Raw genomic sequence first — 15,859 nt, forward strand, 5'->3', positions numbered from 1 at the left:
TTTATGAAACACACTTATGAAAGAGAAAAACACCCAGCTTCTCTATTATGTGAGTAGAATGGCAATCAAGCATGGATGAAGCTGCTGGGACACCATGTGTGTGTCCAGAGTCTACCCATTTCCAGAGTACATCCTGCTCCCCTGTGTACATCTCTTTTAGAATAATTTATCTTCCAGGCTGGTCAACTCAATGCATTTTTTGATCCATCAAACCTCTTCTACCCCAGCCACACAGTTTAGTAACACCCAGATCAACATTTTTCTCAGATCAAGAATAGTGGGACAACTAGGATATTAACTGCTTCCTCCTTACATTGCACATCCTAAAGATATGTACAGCCTGGGGGTGAGAGATCATCTTTCAAAATGCCGTGGCTGTTGGAAGGTGCTGTCCTAGTGGACAGCTTTCTAAATCTCACTTTCTTCGAAGACTTCCTCAGTTGTCTCTCCAGTGGTGATTTCTCCTTCGCTGCTGTCTGACATGCTTGCCTGTGGATGAGATGGGAGAGCACATCCTGGCTTTGAGCTTAGATCTGTCCTCTGCCTCACTAGCACCTGCTGGAGTTGCATGCCCCAGGGCTTGCTTGCCTCCAGGGACAAGTGGTGTTTGCTGCCGAGGTGCTGCTTTTTTCGTTTCTGTGAACATTTCCTAAGGTATTTTATGTTTTCCCTGAGAAAGCAGAGTTTACAGCCAAAGGGATCTGCCAGCAGGAAGCGGGACCACTGCTTCTGGAGCTCAGCTTTCACCTGGGGGGAAAAGAAAACAGTCTGTCCACAGTGGTGTCTTGTGACCACCCTGCAGTCCACTAACCCAAATTCTGGTTGTAAAATGAGAGGAATTGTGGAAGTGCTGAGCTTCCTGCTGCTTTGGGGTGCACCTCACACCTGGCGAGGTCCTTGTGGGGTAGAAACAAAATTGTTTGCCAAGTCAGTCTTAAGAATTCACTCTCTTCACTCTAACTTAGGTTATTCCTAGCCCCTGAATCTCTGATACACTGTGATCCTAATGGATGTGTGTGGGAGAGCTCTAGTGACTTTCATGTTTACAGCCTGATGAAGTGAGGAGGAGGAAAGCTCAAGGGCTGTGGAAATGAGGACCATGCATCTTTGTTGGAGTATTGTGCTTGTATATCTGGTTTGTTTTGTTTTTTCTCTGGCAGTCTGCCTTAAATCCTCAGCACTGAACGTCCTGATGCCTGCATTACCCAAGCCAGTGCTGCAGACAGAGGAGCAGGACATGCCCTTGCTCTAACAACCAGGCCCTTTGGCCGGAGAGCTCAGCTGGAACAGGAGGTAGAAGGCCAAAAGAACAACTTTTAACTGTTGATGAGAAATGCTAGTAGTTCTGTGCCCTTCACAAATGTTAGACAAGTGTTCCTGTATTGCAGACAAGTGCCAGCTATCTTTTTTTAAGTAGTTCCAAAGTTGTTCCAGGTTTCCTTGTTAAATATTAGGAACATATGGCCTACCTTTTGTATAAAGCATATCTAATTTGTTTCACTGGTGCCTTTAAGAAGGTGTCCAAATTCATGTCAGTGTAGTGTGTACCATGCCAGCTGGCTGTGCCAGGCTCTGAAGTGCTACTGACATTAGATACGTCTCCATTTATTGCAAGTAGTGGAGATCTGCATCAGGACCAAATATAATGGGACTACAGACAGTGAGATTCAACTTAGAAAACATTTAAAGTTAAGTGAGATTAATTTCACAGCCTACATAACATCATTTTCTGAAATAGCTTGTCACAAGTCAGTGTGATAAGGCAAAGGCAACATGCAGCTGTGACAATATGAAGGCACTGTGCTGTATATGGGCAGGAGCAGAGCTGGTAGATCAAGAGAAGTGATTCAGTAACTCTGAATACTGCATCTAATTTTGGGCCCTCAGCACAAGGACTGTGTTGATAAGCTTGAACTTATCAGCAGAGATCAGGGCTGGAGTACTTGCCCTATGAGGAGAGGCTGAGTGAATGGGGCTCATTCACAATGAAAGCCTATGAGGACATCATGGATGAGGTTGAGCCAGGCACTCTACAGAGGTGTTTGGTAGAGACATAAGAGATAGTGGTCATAAAATGAAATAAATAGGGGAAGTTCTAACAGAATATATGGAAAAAATGTTTCCTCCTGAGTACAGTGAAGCACTGGAACAGAGGACCAGAGAGGTGGTAGAACCTCTGTCCTTGGGGAGGTTTCAGAGCTCAGCTGGACAAAACCCTGAACAACCTGGTCTGAATTCAGTCTTCACCATACATTGCAGCAGCTTTCTCTGCTATCATCTCCTTGTACAAAAGACATCAGTCATTGGCATAAATCCTGGCATGGAGCAAATTGAACCTTCAGGTGGCCCTTGAGGCACAGCAGGAGTGAACTTCCAGTCATGGAATCCCTGCTCTCTTCATCAGGTTTAGGGATGTCCTAAGCAATGCACGCATGAAAATATTTTTTCAACATGTTGCTGTCTAAGATATTAAAGCACCCCAAATTTGGTCACTTCACATGGACTTTAAGGGTACACTAAGAGAGGTTTTAGCCTGGCCAAACCAATTAAAGGAGTGGGGTTTAGGTGGCTGAACAAAAGCCTCTACTGATATTTCAGACAAGCTAGGATATCCATACCTCCACAGTGCTGTACTTACTCAGGCTTCAGTGGAAATGCTTTGCATTAAATCCCAAACCTGTGAGAGGTCTTGCTGTTCTCTTCATAAAAACTATTATACCAGTTCAAAAAAATGTATGCATGCTCTCGAATTAGCAGAGCTAGTTAGCATGTTCATCCTTTTTGGTGTCAATAATATACTTTACTAAACAACTAAAAACATTTTCCTAGCATTGTCTCTTACCTCTCCATTGGCAAAGCAATACAAAACTGCTACAAAAAAACCCTGTAAGAGAAAGACAGTAAGAGGGAAAAGTTAGAGTATACAGGAAATACCTGAAGTTTTAGTTTAAAGATGACATTAATGTTGAAGCCATAAGTATAAAGAGTGCTTCTTAATTTTCAGAAAACTAGTCACCTGTATTTACTTATTATTGAAGTAACCATTAACTTGTTTTCGTATGGTGCCTTAGCAAATATAGGGCACATTTGGCACAGATACTGAAGAACAGAGATTATACAACCATTTGCTCTTCCATGTGATCTTAATTTTGCTACCACATAATACTTCTGTTTTTTTCAAACTACTGCTGTTATACCAAAGCTGCTGATATTTCTAAATATGGTAAAACAAAAAAAAAAATGCAACTTGGATCTCTTTATCCATGTGTTTATTTGAATTTGCTAATGAGTCTGCTAAGAGGGTTTTCATTTGGGTGCTTTTTAAAAATTAGTGATATATTAAGTGATTAGTGCTAGTTTAAGGCTCAGCTGTTTTAAGTGTTATGGCTATTTTGACTTGCCATTTTTCCTTTGAAATTGATTTAAATAAACACCTTTAAAAAAATAATTGAATCCTAGAGATAAAACCTGTTTTAAACCAACCCCAAAATTACTCTTTCCATTTTCCACCTCTCTCTCTGTATTTGATCTCAGATCAAAACATCTTAAATGCATGCATCTCAGCCTAACAGTCTGGCACAGATAAGTGGATTTATTACTATTGCTTCAGGAAATGCACTTCTTCTGATATGTCTAAACACATCTATGACACAAGTTCTGGTGAAGAGAACAAATACTGTTGACTATCAGTCCCAAATCAATGTTCCTAACACAAGTAAAAAGGTATCATAATCGTATATAACACAGCTGACATAATTCAATTGTTTTCATACTTATATTTTTCCAGAAATATTTCTGTTTTTCTCAGACAAAATCTTAAAAAGAAATTGACATACACAGCAACTTCAATGCTTTTTGTTATATCTAACATTGACCAATAGCATTTTGAACCTACTGTTAATTTTATAGCAATCCTGAAGGGTCTGGAGCCATTAACTCCTTAAACATATGTGCAGTAAATATGAAAAAAAAGAAACCAGTTTATCTGCCACCCCAGTGGAAATGGGGCAAGAGAAATAGCAGTCACGGTTGCTTTTTCCATGTATTTTTTTTCTATTATATTTCATGCTTCACCTGGATTATGGTAGCAAGATACAGGTAATTTTGACATGTCATTTATGAATGTAACTTTTAAATAACTCTTTGCATCTGAATTATTTCACAGAAATATGCAAAAAAAAAAGTCACACAATACTTGGTCACTAGAGTTTATAATAGATGATATTTTACTATGGGGACAAATTTTAGAATAGTGTTATAGAAGACTCAGAAACCATGGAAAGAGATTCTGATAGATAAATAAAAATTTAATAACTTAAAGAGCAGCTTTTGATGCAGAACTGCTTCTGCATCTGGAGATCTTTTCTGGGTAGAAAGTCCATGAAAACATCTCTACTGGGTGGTTTTATTGTGTTCTGAGCATGAGCTCTAAATTTGGCCTCACAGGCACCACAAGCAGAAATAGGAACTAACCTACACGGTGCTGTTAAGTCCTGTGACTTCTAAGCCTGATAATACCCACTGCCAGAAATGTAGAAACTCACCAGAGAGGGCTTTGTGGTTAGGTTACTAGTGGCACCTCTGTGTTTACTGTAAGTTTGTAAATCCCTATGTGAATTTAGTTGACTGCTGCTGCAAGATCAGAACATGCAGTGACAGGCAGAAGCACCGTAAAATTATACAGAAGGTGGAAAACTCAGTTGATTATGCATGTTGATGTTCATTTTATATCCTGATTTCTTTAATGATTCCTCATATTAACTTTTGTTTGCAATACATGGAACTTAATACTTAGAAATCTTTCCTGTCTGCTATGATTTCTAAGGCATACATTTTTAAAATTATCACAGGGTGAGGGAAATAGAAGAATCAGAATGTCAGAAGAAATATTCGTTAACATAATAACCAATAGAAAAGGATAGATGCATGTGTAAGCCTCACTATTGTTCTTCAGTTCTATTGACAATAGCAACGTGATAATTTACTTATTAAACAACTGGTTTTTATCCACCAGAAACAAGTATTTTATTCCTGTGGCTAACAGTTTGTATGCACCAGTGAGCCAAGATGTTTATATCGCTCCACTTTCTAAAGAAAAGAAGCACCACATCTACAGCAGAACTGGTATTTAGAATTTAATTTTGTGCTCCTTGAAAATGTTTGAGTTAAAACCTTCAGATGAGATACCAGATGTAATTGTTTTTCTTTAATAAAACAGTTTAACTGCTTTTAAAAAGTACTTAGAAGATTTTCAGACTAAACAAATGTAATTGTGTACAGTTTATGTGCTTTTTTTACTAATCTCTTCACAAATAATGCTGTAGCTAAAAAAGGGAATCTGCAGTAAACATTGTCTGGGATCTTTGGGTATTTCAAAAAGAAGTTTTGCTTCTAAAGCATGCCATGTAGACAAGCATATGCATGTTCCTCTAAAAGGAATGAAGTTTGTGTTTTCTAGCAGGGATGGGTAAGCTATCTTCTATATCATATTTCTTTGTACAAGCCAGTAAATAAAATTTTAACTTAACATGATTCTCTGTTTCTTACGATATCATCTAGACAACTGCAATCTCTCCAAGTAAGGATATGTCTAGCTGAGAAACATGTACTCCAACACCATGTCAGCAGACTCCCCTTAGGATGGTGGCTCTGCATGAACTCTCTGCTGCCTGCCTGGACATTTTTCTCCTCAGGCTGGAGTGGAAATTTTCATTTAAAGCCTCAATAACAGCATCAAAATACTGCTGCATATGTACACCAAAGCACTGGTGCATACATGCAGGTTAAAAACAAGGATCACCATAAATTGTGGGAAAAGTGCAATAATGCTTTGATGTCTTCATGTCTCAGACTGTAGAAGTGGGCAGACATATGTCAAAGTAGTGAGTTAGTTAGTAGTAGGGACTTCTAGAGAGAGATATTGCTGTATACCTCATTAAAGAAAGGGAACTTGGAAACTGCTGTCCTGTCTCACCAAGAAGGTCAAGGCAGGAAGATAAGGTAAAGGACAACTTTGCTAAGCAGGTAGTTTAATGGGAGTACTACTTGAAAAAGTAATTACTCAGAAACTCTGCAGAACACGGATTGAAGCAAATAGCAGTACTTTGTGCTTATAGAATGACTGGCATGTCCAGTTTGTAGCCTTTGTAAATTGGAGAGTAAAAGGTTACAGTGAAACACATGTATACTTGTGCATAAGCAGCTACCTGAGACTCACCATTTAGTTTCAGTAACAGCTTGCTGTGGAATTTGGACTGTTTAGGATTGACCACTGTAATGGAGTGTGGCTCCTTCACACCTTCATGCTTGCAGCCGAGATATGAGGGCACAGAGTTACACACTCATTCCTTTGCTACCTCATTTCTGCTTTACTTACATGCCACTGAAGCAGAGTGACTGAAGGGGGAGTCAAGTACATAAACATCTCTAAAACATTCTGTTGACTGTATAGGTGAGAAACTTATTTTCCACGTATAGTTGCTAGTCCATCTATCTGTTCCACCCATGTGAGTGCTCTGACAAATTTTCTCCTAGCTCTAGAAATTTGTTCATGAGTAGAGTACTTTTTGTGAGTGCACATATACGAGGTTATACTGTCACTTTGCAGATACGGTGAATGAACACATCCTTTAGGGAAATGGAGCCCAAGTTTTGTATGAGGACAGACATTCTCATAGTTATGATATTTAAGGGGTAGAAAAGCTCAATACATAGACATTTCAAATGGAGTATTGCAGGAATGAACTTATTTGTTATTCTTTCACTTGAAGAATTGTTGGTACTTCCTGAACTGCCTAGTTCTTTCAGAGGACAGTAAGAAAGCTGTCTCTGCTCAGGAAAGCTAAATTGCTACCTGATTTACCTTATGTACCTTCTGAGAGAACTGAATATATGGCAACTCCATTAAAAAGAGACTCTCTTAGAATCTTTACTAGAATTTATAAATGGCATCCCATAAAGACTTGAACTTTACGGTGTGTCCTTTTATAGTTATTTGTAACCAGAATGGGAAGAGCTCTCCTCTTGGTCAAGCTGCAGTGATTACCAGGAGGAAAAACAGCTCCCTATAGCAATACGGGAGTAGTAGATATGAGAGACATGTTTACAGGTGTTGGCCTTGCTAGACCTAAACCCCAGGAGCCATAGGAGAAAAATGTAGAGGTGATCTTTTTACTGCTGGGAGAAAATACCAAAAGTCATTTAACCAGTTGGAACATGGCAAATATAACCATTGAAGGGTTAGGAAACTATATTCAGTGGGAAGTTTAAATGTTGTGACTCAAGGGTAAGTACTCAGGCTTATACTACTGCAATTCTTCTCAAGTATCAAGTTAAATACAGCTTATACAAGTTATATACAGCTAAGCTGCTGTATATAGTGAATGGGGTGGAGGATGGGGCACTAGGCACCTAGACTGGGACTCACCCAGTAACTGGAAGCTGGGATGAAAAGCAACTAAGAAAAAAATGACAAAGCAGAAAATGTAACTGCTTCAGTCATTCCTTGCATGGAATTAGACACCCATATTAAGGATCCGACTATAGTCAGTGGGTCAATGCTTGTTTCTTCAAAGGAGGAGAAGCTGGCTGTTTTGATATAGCCCATATTTTACTCAATAACCCGGAAGTACAAGAAATACCTAGTGCCTCACCACAGGCACAGCCATGCCCTAGAGTAGTCACCCAGCTAACAGCCTGTCTGGGTAGAGGCACATCTGCACATCCCGCACACCTGCATCTTGAATCAAGGGAGGTTAATATCCACTACTTCCATGTCTCACTAGGCCATGAGTGGAAGTAAAGGATGAGTAAGGCAAGTGCTGAGATTGTTCTACTCCCTACTCCTCTGATTAATTTCCATATGCCTTCTAAAATCTATTTTTATTTAATGTAAATGGCATCAACACTCAGGAGCAGGTGTCGAGGCCTCAGAGTGCCCCTTTCCCAGCCAGCTGGTCTAACCACTAAGCCACAGATTCTGTTACTCTTTCATCCTCCTTCCTCTCAGTTCATTTTGCATCTTTGGTTGCTGTCTTACACAGCTTTGTTTGAGCAAGAGAAAATGACGCTGTGTAAGCCTTATTGGGCTCTTCCCTGGAACAGGTTAAACCATCTTCTAGCTGGGGTCTGTGTTGCCTCCATTTCCCAGAGAAGTGCACTAATCAGGGGTCTAGTGTGAAAAAGTGAACTTTTTTATTGGTGCCTGTTCACTGAATTCATGGTGAGTTTCCATGTTTCATTTCCAATGAATTAAGTGCTTTGTTGAATTTACATTTAAACCCATTAAAGAGGGTGAAGCCCCAAATTGAGGGCCTCAAAAGGGCATCTCAGATGACATCTTCAATGCCTATATGTGAACTATGAAGGCCTGAAGTATGTAGATGTAGTTTTAGCATAAAAAATTAAATGTCTTCAAGATATTCTCAAGGCTTGCATGGAAGTAGCTCTGTTACAACTGCTGAACAATACGTAACTCAGGTGAGTCATGGCCCTGACAAAGTTCTTGTACAAGACATGACTTCAATGCACTTGCTTGAGGGCTTTAGTCTGGCAGGTGTACCAGGCATGTGTCCTCTAGGCTGGAACCACACACAAAACTGTTCCTGCTTATCCTTCACATGCTGCTTCTCATAGCAAATGTTTTAACTTTGTTTATTCTTCTCACAGTATTCAGATCTGAATCTCCTTTCATCAAACTGCCCTGAATACCATGTAGTCTACATTCAACTCCTTTTGGAAAAAGTCCTAAAAGGTAAGGACTGCCCCACAGGCCTGCCTTGTCAGTGATGCTTCTGAACTGACTGCCCCAAATAACCAAGCTAAAGTGAAGCTGATCCTTGTATCTCCTGGTACAGAGTCTTGATTGTTTTTTGTTTGTACAGTGGCACAACAGCAAGGTCATTGTGGTGTGTCTGAAGTATGATGGACATGTACTATGCACTGAAAAAGATGAGTCCAGAACAAACTCCTTCTTCAGTGTGACTGTAAAGTCAGCAGATCACCTGAAAATCTTGTTAAAAAAAAAAAAAAAAAAGCTATCCAGTGGTTTTTAGGAATTAATTTACATGGAACATGTATTTTAAATAGACCACTTTAATCCTGTATTAGGAACATGAGTCTGTGACGAACTGCCACACATTACTAGAGAACACAAGACACACCGTTTCTGAAGATGTCAGACTCCTTTCTTGGTCTTTGGGACTACCATGTTTTTAATATGCAGTTTGTGATTTTTTTGTCTTGTCACTGTAATAGTGTATTTAGAGACACTATAGGTTGGAGTATAATATTAAATTCAAGTGCTGTATATCTGTGGTATTCATGGGTGAGCAACATATACGTGGATATATGACCCCTAAAAGCAGTACCTGCAAAACAGTACTTACATGAAATGAGCTCATTGTCAGCTGAATGAAAAGTCTTATATGTCTTGAAAGTCCTTCCACCTGTTCATCAGTGATGAAGGTAAATACAAATTCATGGATCCCCAACAATGGAATCAGCACAAGTGTAGATTTTGCCAATCTTAAAAAGAAAATGTTTGATTATAGTATTTTTTCAAAATCATTAGTGCAAAAATAAAAAATTTAGCTACAAAGAAATGATTCCAGAAATATTCCCTCAATATTCTGACTCTGGAATGGTATTAGTAATTTTGTGATTTTGTGGACAATTTCCTAGATATAAATTTTGAAGCACACTATCAGAATAAGTCTGTACAAGAGAGAATCTTGGGTTTGGGTTTAAGGTGAAAAGTTAGGGACAAGAAATTAGATAGACACTATCATGAAATTTATGCTTCCGGGTAAGAGAAAAATATTTACATAGCTAAATATGAGTGGTCTGTTAATAGGGTACTTAGACCTTCCTATCACTGCTGAAAACCCTATGTAGCTGCATAGAAAGTTTCTGCAGTACTGTTGGCAGTTGTCTACTTTTTTAAAAATACAACCAAAATAATTTTTATGGAAGATAAACTTTAACAAGTCTGGGAACATGTTTGCATGGATCAAAGAAGACATCTAAAAAGAAAGTGAGTTCTGAGGAAGACTTGCAATGTGAGAAATAGCTTGAATCCTTGAAAGTTTAGCAAAATTTTAAGCAGTAGAACAGAGAATATAACACAAAACATTAGTCAATGTTAAATGCAGGCATTGCTGTCTGTCATCACAACAATCTTCCTGTAGCAATCCGGAGAATATAGCTGAGATCCTTTGGACCTTGAATGTTGAAACAAAATTGAAATGTGCTTCTTGTTAGGGATTTAATATTGGAATTTAATAGGAAGTTAGTAGTGGAATTTCCACCCCACCTCACCCCCTGCCCAGTCCTGTTAGACAATAAAATAATTCATCTTATTAAGGCAGGACTGTAGTAGCAGACAGCGATTCACAATGCTTTGATTAAAGGTACTAAGAATTGGAAAGAACTGTGATGTGGAAAGCAGATAACAAGTCCTCAGATTTCCATTGATTTCACTGCACCCTTAGCTCCTTGCAGAGCAGCCTGCCCTTACTGTTCCCACAAAGTGAGATGTTTGAGCAAAGGGCCTGCAAGAGGGCAGGCTAAAGATAATGTTCTGATTTGGGTGTGTAAGGAGACCAGGCACATTCCTGAGTCAAAAATGTCTCTGTGAAAAAAAGTAGATTAGAAATGCTAATGTCATTTAGGAATGTCCCACAAATCTTCCACACCTTCTTTTCTTTTGAGGACCTTTCCTCACACTCCAGGAAAAAATGTGTCACATCAGTGACACCTGAGAGCAGAGCTCTTACTACATTGCGAAATCCATAATAGCACACAGACACTGACCTGCCTTTACCTCTCAGAAGATAAAATGTTTGTGGAGCCTGTTTCCCCAGATGGCTTTCCTATATCACACTCTGAATATCTGTTACATCTGGTAGTGATAGGTAAATGTATAATCTCAAGGGCAAACTGGCAACCTTCTGATGTTGTGAGAAATAAAGGGCTAGGTCTTTGTTGTTTATTACATACCTGTATTTGTAGTCATGAAAGCTCATCTGCTGAGCTTTTAGTTTGGAAACCAGCATCCTGAGAATTTTTAAGAAGATGCCAAAGTTAACCTTGAAAGAAATTACATATGGATGCGTTACAATAAATGCTATGACACTGCTCATATACATAAAGAAATGTAAAATTGATATTAAACTCTTGAAAAACCTGTCATGTAATAAACAGAATGCAGTTGTGATCATGTTGTAACAGAAGCAGGTTACCACAACTGCAGCAGAGGACACAGAGCACCAGTGACAGACTCTGCTGGTATCAACTCTCTCCAAATGAGGAAGTTAACAGAGTTTATATTCCTTTAGGTCATACAACCTTTCACCAAACCAAGACAGGTAAGCAGGATGTGGTAAAAAACAGCAGTTATTGCAAGTCTTCAGATGAAGACGCTCTGGACAGCCAGACAAGGAAGTCTTGGACATTCTTTTACAAATATTTCACTCCTTTTTGTTAATTAAATTGCGCTGACTTAGCCAAGGCCAATCTGCAAATATTTATTTTTTAATGAGGCCTGCAGATGCCTGTGAGTCATTAACTATTTTACTTCCACATATCAAAAGCCCTATGCCAAAAGGGTATTAAGATTGAAATGTTGAGAACCTTATCATTTCCTTACTCAGACTGCTTTACATATATATCTTACAATACATTATCTTTTAGTATGGCCTGGTTTCAGCTGGGATAGAGTTAATTTTCTTCCTAGTAGCTGGTACAGTGCTGAGTTTTAGATTTAGTGTGAAAATAATGTTGATAAGACACTGATGTTTTTGTTGTTGCTAAGTAACACTTATCCTAAGTTAAGGGTTTTTCAGTTTCCCATGCTCTGCCAGATCTGAGCAGGTGTACAAGAAGCTGTGAAGGAGCATGACCAAGACAGATGACCCAAACTAACCAAAAGGATATTTTATACCACAGAACGTTGTGCTCAGTATATAAATGGGGGGGAGTTAGCTGGGAGGGACAGAACACTGCTCAGGCATTGGTCAGCAGGTGGTGAGCAATTGTGTTGTGCTTCATTATATTTTCTTGGGTTTTATTTCTCTCTCCCTTTCCTTTTCATTATTATTATTATTATTATTATTATTATTATTATTATTATTATTATTATTATTATTATTATTATTATTATTATTATTGTTTAGTTTAGTTATTAAACTGTTATTATCTCAACCCATGAGTTTTACTTTTTTTTTTCCTGATTCTCTCCCCATTCTATTGAGAGGAGGAAGGAGTGAGTGAATGGCTGCATGATGCTTAGTTGTTGGCTGGGGTTAAACACAGTACAAATTACACTTTAATTTTAACACAGAAACCTGCTTCCTCATTTTGGGAATGGACAATTGTTCAGGACTACTTTTCTTCTCTTAATGTGTAGGTATTACTGCTGGAACCCTAGTTCTTGTTCTGTATAAATAATCGGACACTTTTCATACTGTTCTCCACAAATGTGCTCAGATATATCTTTAAAACATCACAGTGGATATTATTCCCTTTAAAAAAAAAAAAAAAACAAAAAACAGCAACAAAAAAACAACAAAACAAAAACCCAAACAACTAAATCATAAAGAGATGGAGGTCCAAAATGTAAGATCTCACTAGTTAGAGGTGCTTTGATTTGATTTTGCATACAAATTAGCATCAACATTATGTTACTGAAAGTATACTTGTTACTTTAGCTGCAAGTGGTAGTGCTCAACCTTTACCCCATTGACTGTCTGGATATTCAGAGAGCAAAAACCAGAAATCAGTAGTCTGTTGTGATATTTTGCCTAGCAATGTGTAAGAACTTGGGGACAGAGACAGAGGTAGAAAACAATTTTCTGAGATAGCATTGAACTACCTTAAGCTCGGGATCATCCTTTTTCCTCAAAACGTGCCCTCTTGTCATTCACACATGTCTGTTTCTAAAGTGTGTGTCTTGCAGACTGTGCTCTCCTGTTTTATTCTGCAGCAATAAGTTCATCTTGTGGGCATCTCTTTGGACACGTTAGGGGAGCTATAGAAGTGTACATATACAAGAGGGAGTGATTTACCTTTAAATGGATGACTCTGTCTTTTCTAATTTTTAGAATTTGTCTTCTCCTTTTACTATAATATTTTGGTTTTACAAATACAAAGAATTCACCATAGTCAACACTGTAAGGTTGACTAGTAGAGCTAGCAAGCATATTCCTATTCAAAAAGTAGAGCTAGCAAGCATATTCCATTCAAACTTACTTTTGACTGGAAAATCTGGTTTATTCTAAATATAATCTTCCATTACATACTACTGCTTTTCACAGAAAACACTAAAACTTCATTGAAAATTACTGCCATAAGTTTGAAATATTTTTATTCTCAATGTTTCATAGAAAAGACAGAATTTTCACTAGAATCTTTCACTATGTGCAAGAACTCTAGTAGTTTATTTCTTACCTAATGTGAGACAAAGGAAACCAAAAGCGGCACATGGAGTTTTTAAGATCAGTTTTAAGAATGACATCCATGATAGCCTATTCCAGTTCTTCACCACCAAACTCAGTAACGACTTCCTTTTTGAAGTACTCTGAAGTTTCTGGATGGCAATAATATATATAAAAGCAAGGTGCCATCATTCTTTTCCAGGCTGACTGAATGAATAGAGCTGTTCAGGAAATAATAACATACAAGCTATCATGGTGCTTTCCCCATTATACTTTTATTTTTATTTTAAATAAAACAGGACTGTGGAATAGGGTTGAATAAGGTTAAAAAATACAAACTTAACATTTCTGAAAATTTGTGAAAATTTTTCACAAGAAAAATGTTAGGAACTTTTGGCTTGTACACCAGCTTATGCCTCATGAAGACAGCGTCCAGCTGTTGTACCTGGCTTTTATAATCCATGCCCAACTGTCATTATGTAGTGCTAACACACATTTTGTTATTTGATTTTAGATAAATTTACTGAATTATATTCAAGCATGGGATATTTAGAACAACTTGTCTGGTTATTACATGATCTGGCTCTCAGTTTCTAACCCCTTCATTTCTGCCCATTATGTGTTTCTCTTGTTTCCATATTGTGTTCCTCCATACAATTTATCTTGCTGATCAGCATCTTTGCCACTCTTTGCTCCTTCTTATTCCCCATTTCTAGTCACATTTGATGTTTCATTATCCTGCAATCTGCATCTCTTTTGCTTAACCTTTCAATTTCAGTTCTCATTGATTCCTTCCCTGCCTCTCCCATGGTATTAGTGTTGGAGTGATGCTGATGATGATCAAGCCACTGAAGGAATGTCCCCACCTTCAGCTCCACTGCTGGCCACCATCATGTACACTGGCAAATTGGATTCTGTGATATCAGGTCTGCACATATATTTTCTGTTTGCCTTAGAAGTAATTTCCAAGTAAGGGTCACTCAGTGTGATTCTGAGGAACAATCACAGACAGAATGTCCTTGCCACCTAACAGCAACAGATGTCTTAGTGACATTTATTCAAAAAGTTTATGGCTCCTTCTAAAATGAGCATTGATATCAAAACACACAGGTAAGAAGCAATGGGTGAAGATATGTGAGATCCTTCACCACTTCAAGGACTCGATACTACAAGTCTCAACAGACAGGCGATTAGGTTTAAGAAAGTTATCCCAGAAGGAAGCTGATCCTGGTCTTCTATACACATTGCTGGCAGGTGGAAGAGCTTTAGCTGTCTAGCTGCTGCTTGCTCTTCTGTAGAAAGATGTTCATCAGGTCTAACTGATAATGCTGTATCTTTTACACTTTTTCTATATTTTCTAATAATTAATAACTATAAGTACTGATAATGATCAGGGGCTACCTGCTCAGAATCAATTAAACTGCTGGGCATATCTGAATCTGTGAAATAGCACCAAGCAGAAGATCCCAAAACATAATATGAAAAAACAGGGATTAAAAATTATATTAGGGGAATAATATTTTTGTGCATTTATCTGTTCACATATAAATCTAAGGTGACCTCTCTTTTTGACGGCTTTATTTAGAGATATTTTTGAACAAAAGTTTATCCCTTCTGTCACTTTATGTCCACTTTGATATTTCTGTGTATTGGAAACTGTAGCCTATTTGTTCCAAAATATCAAAGGACAAAAATGGTACTAATTACAATGAAAAATTAATGGGGAAAAAAAAAAAAAAAAAAACAAAAAAAAACAACAGGAAAAAGTATTTTCCCCTAGGTTTGGGTGGTGATGACAGGAGCTATCCGAGTAGTGACACGAACATCTGAATCAAGGTTAGAAATTTATCTTTAGAAATATCTCTATATCTAGCCTGAATTTTGTACGTTACAGCTCTTGTCTATTTTCTACCATCCTTTTACTGTACAGTCCTGGCCCCATATTACCCCATTGGTGCTGCTACTGAAGACAGAAATTGGATCCCCTCTTAGCCTTCTCTTCTTAAGTCTGAACAAACCCAGTTCTCTCAGCTTCTTCTTGTACATGCTCTTCTTGTACACTGGGGCTTCGAGCCCCAATAGCCTTCATGGCCTCTGTTAGACTGTCCCCAGTATGTGAATGATTTAACATTATGCCAATGAATTGCATCAATTATGAATTATCAAATATTAATTACATTGAACATTATGTCATTGGAGATTTACACCTTAACATAATGTCATTGAACTCATCAGTTCCTCAATATTACAATTCGATCAGTGCTTCTTTTACTCCATGTACAAATTTGCATGAGTATAGTTCATCTCTTTTCTAGACAGATAAATAGAATCTATCTGTCTAGCTAACCAAATCACTTATTCCTCTAATCTTTTTATGCCTTGTTGACGATATTTGAATAAAGGTATTCTAGGCACACACCATAGTC

At 38.0% G+C, this 15,859-nt stretch overlaps 1 protein-coding gene across 1 annotated transcript in view; it reads right to left on the bottom strand.

The window, feature by feature from the left end:
* Positions 1-408: 408 nt before the first annotated feature.
* The window catches only part of GLP2R (glucagon like peptide 2 receptor), a 38,727-nt gene continuing 23,276 nt past the window's right edge, over positions 409-15,859 (bottom strand). Inside the window, exons 10-13 of the mRNA XM_032988819.1 lie at positions 10,999-11,087; positions 9,387-9,525; positions 2,843-2,884; positions 409-747 (exon numbers count right to left, since the gene is read on the bottom strand). Of these exons, the coding sequence (XP_032844710.1) occupies positions 409-747; positions 2,843-2,884; positions 9,387-9,525; positions 10,999-11,087 (609 nt within the window). The remainder of the gene's footprint in view (positions 748-2,842; positions 2,885-9,386; positions 9,526-10,998; positions 11,088-15,859) is intronic.

This window comes from Tyto alba, unplaced genomic scaffold (assembly GCF_018691265.1).
Source record: "Tyto alba isolate M040663 unplaced genomic scaffold, T.alba_DEE_v4.0 Super-Scaffold_39, whole genome shotgun sequence".
NCBI lineage: Eukaryota > Metazoa > Chordata > Aves > Strigiformes > Tytonidae > Tyto > Tyto alba.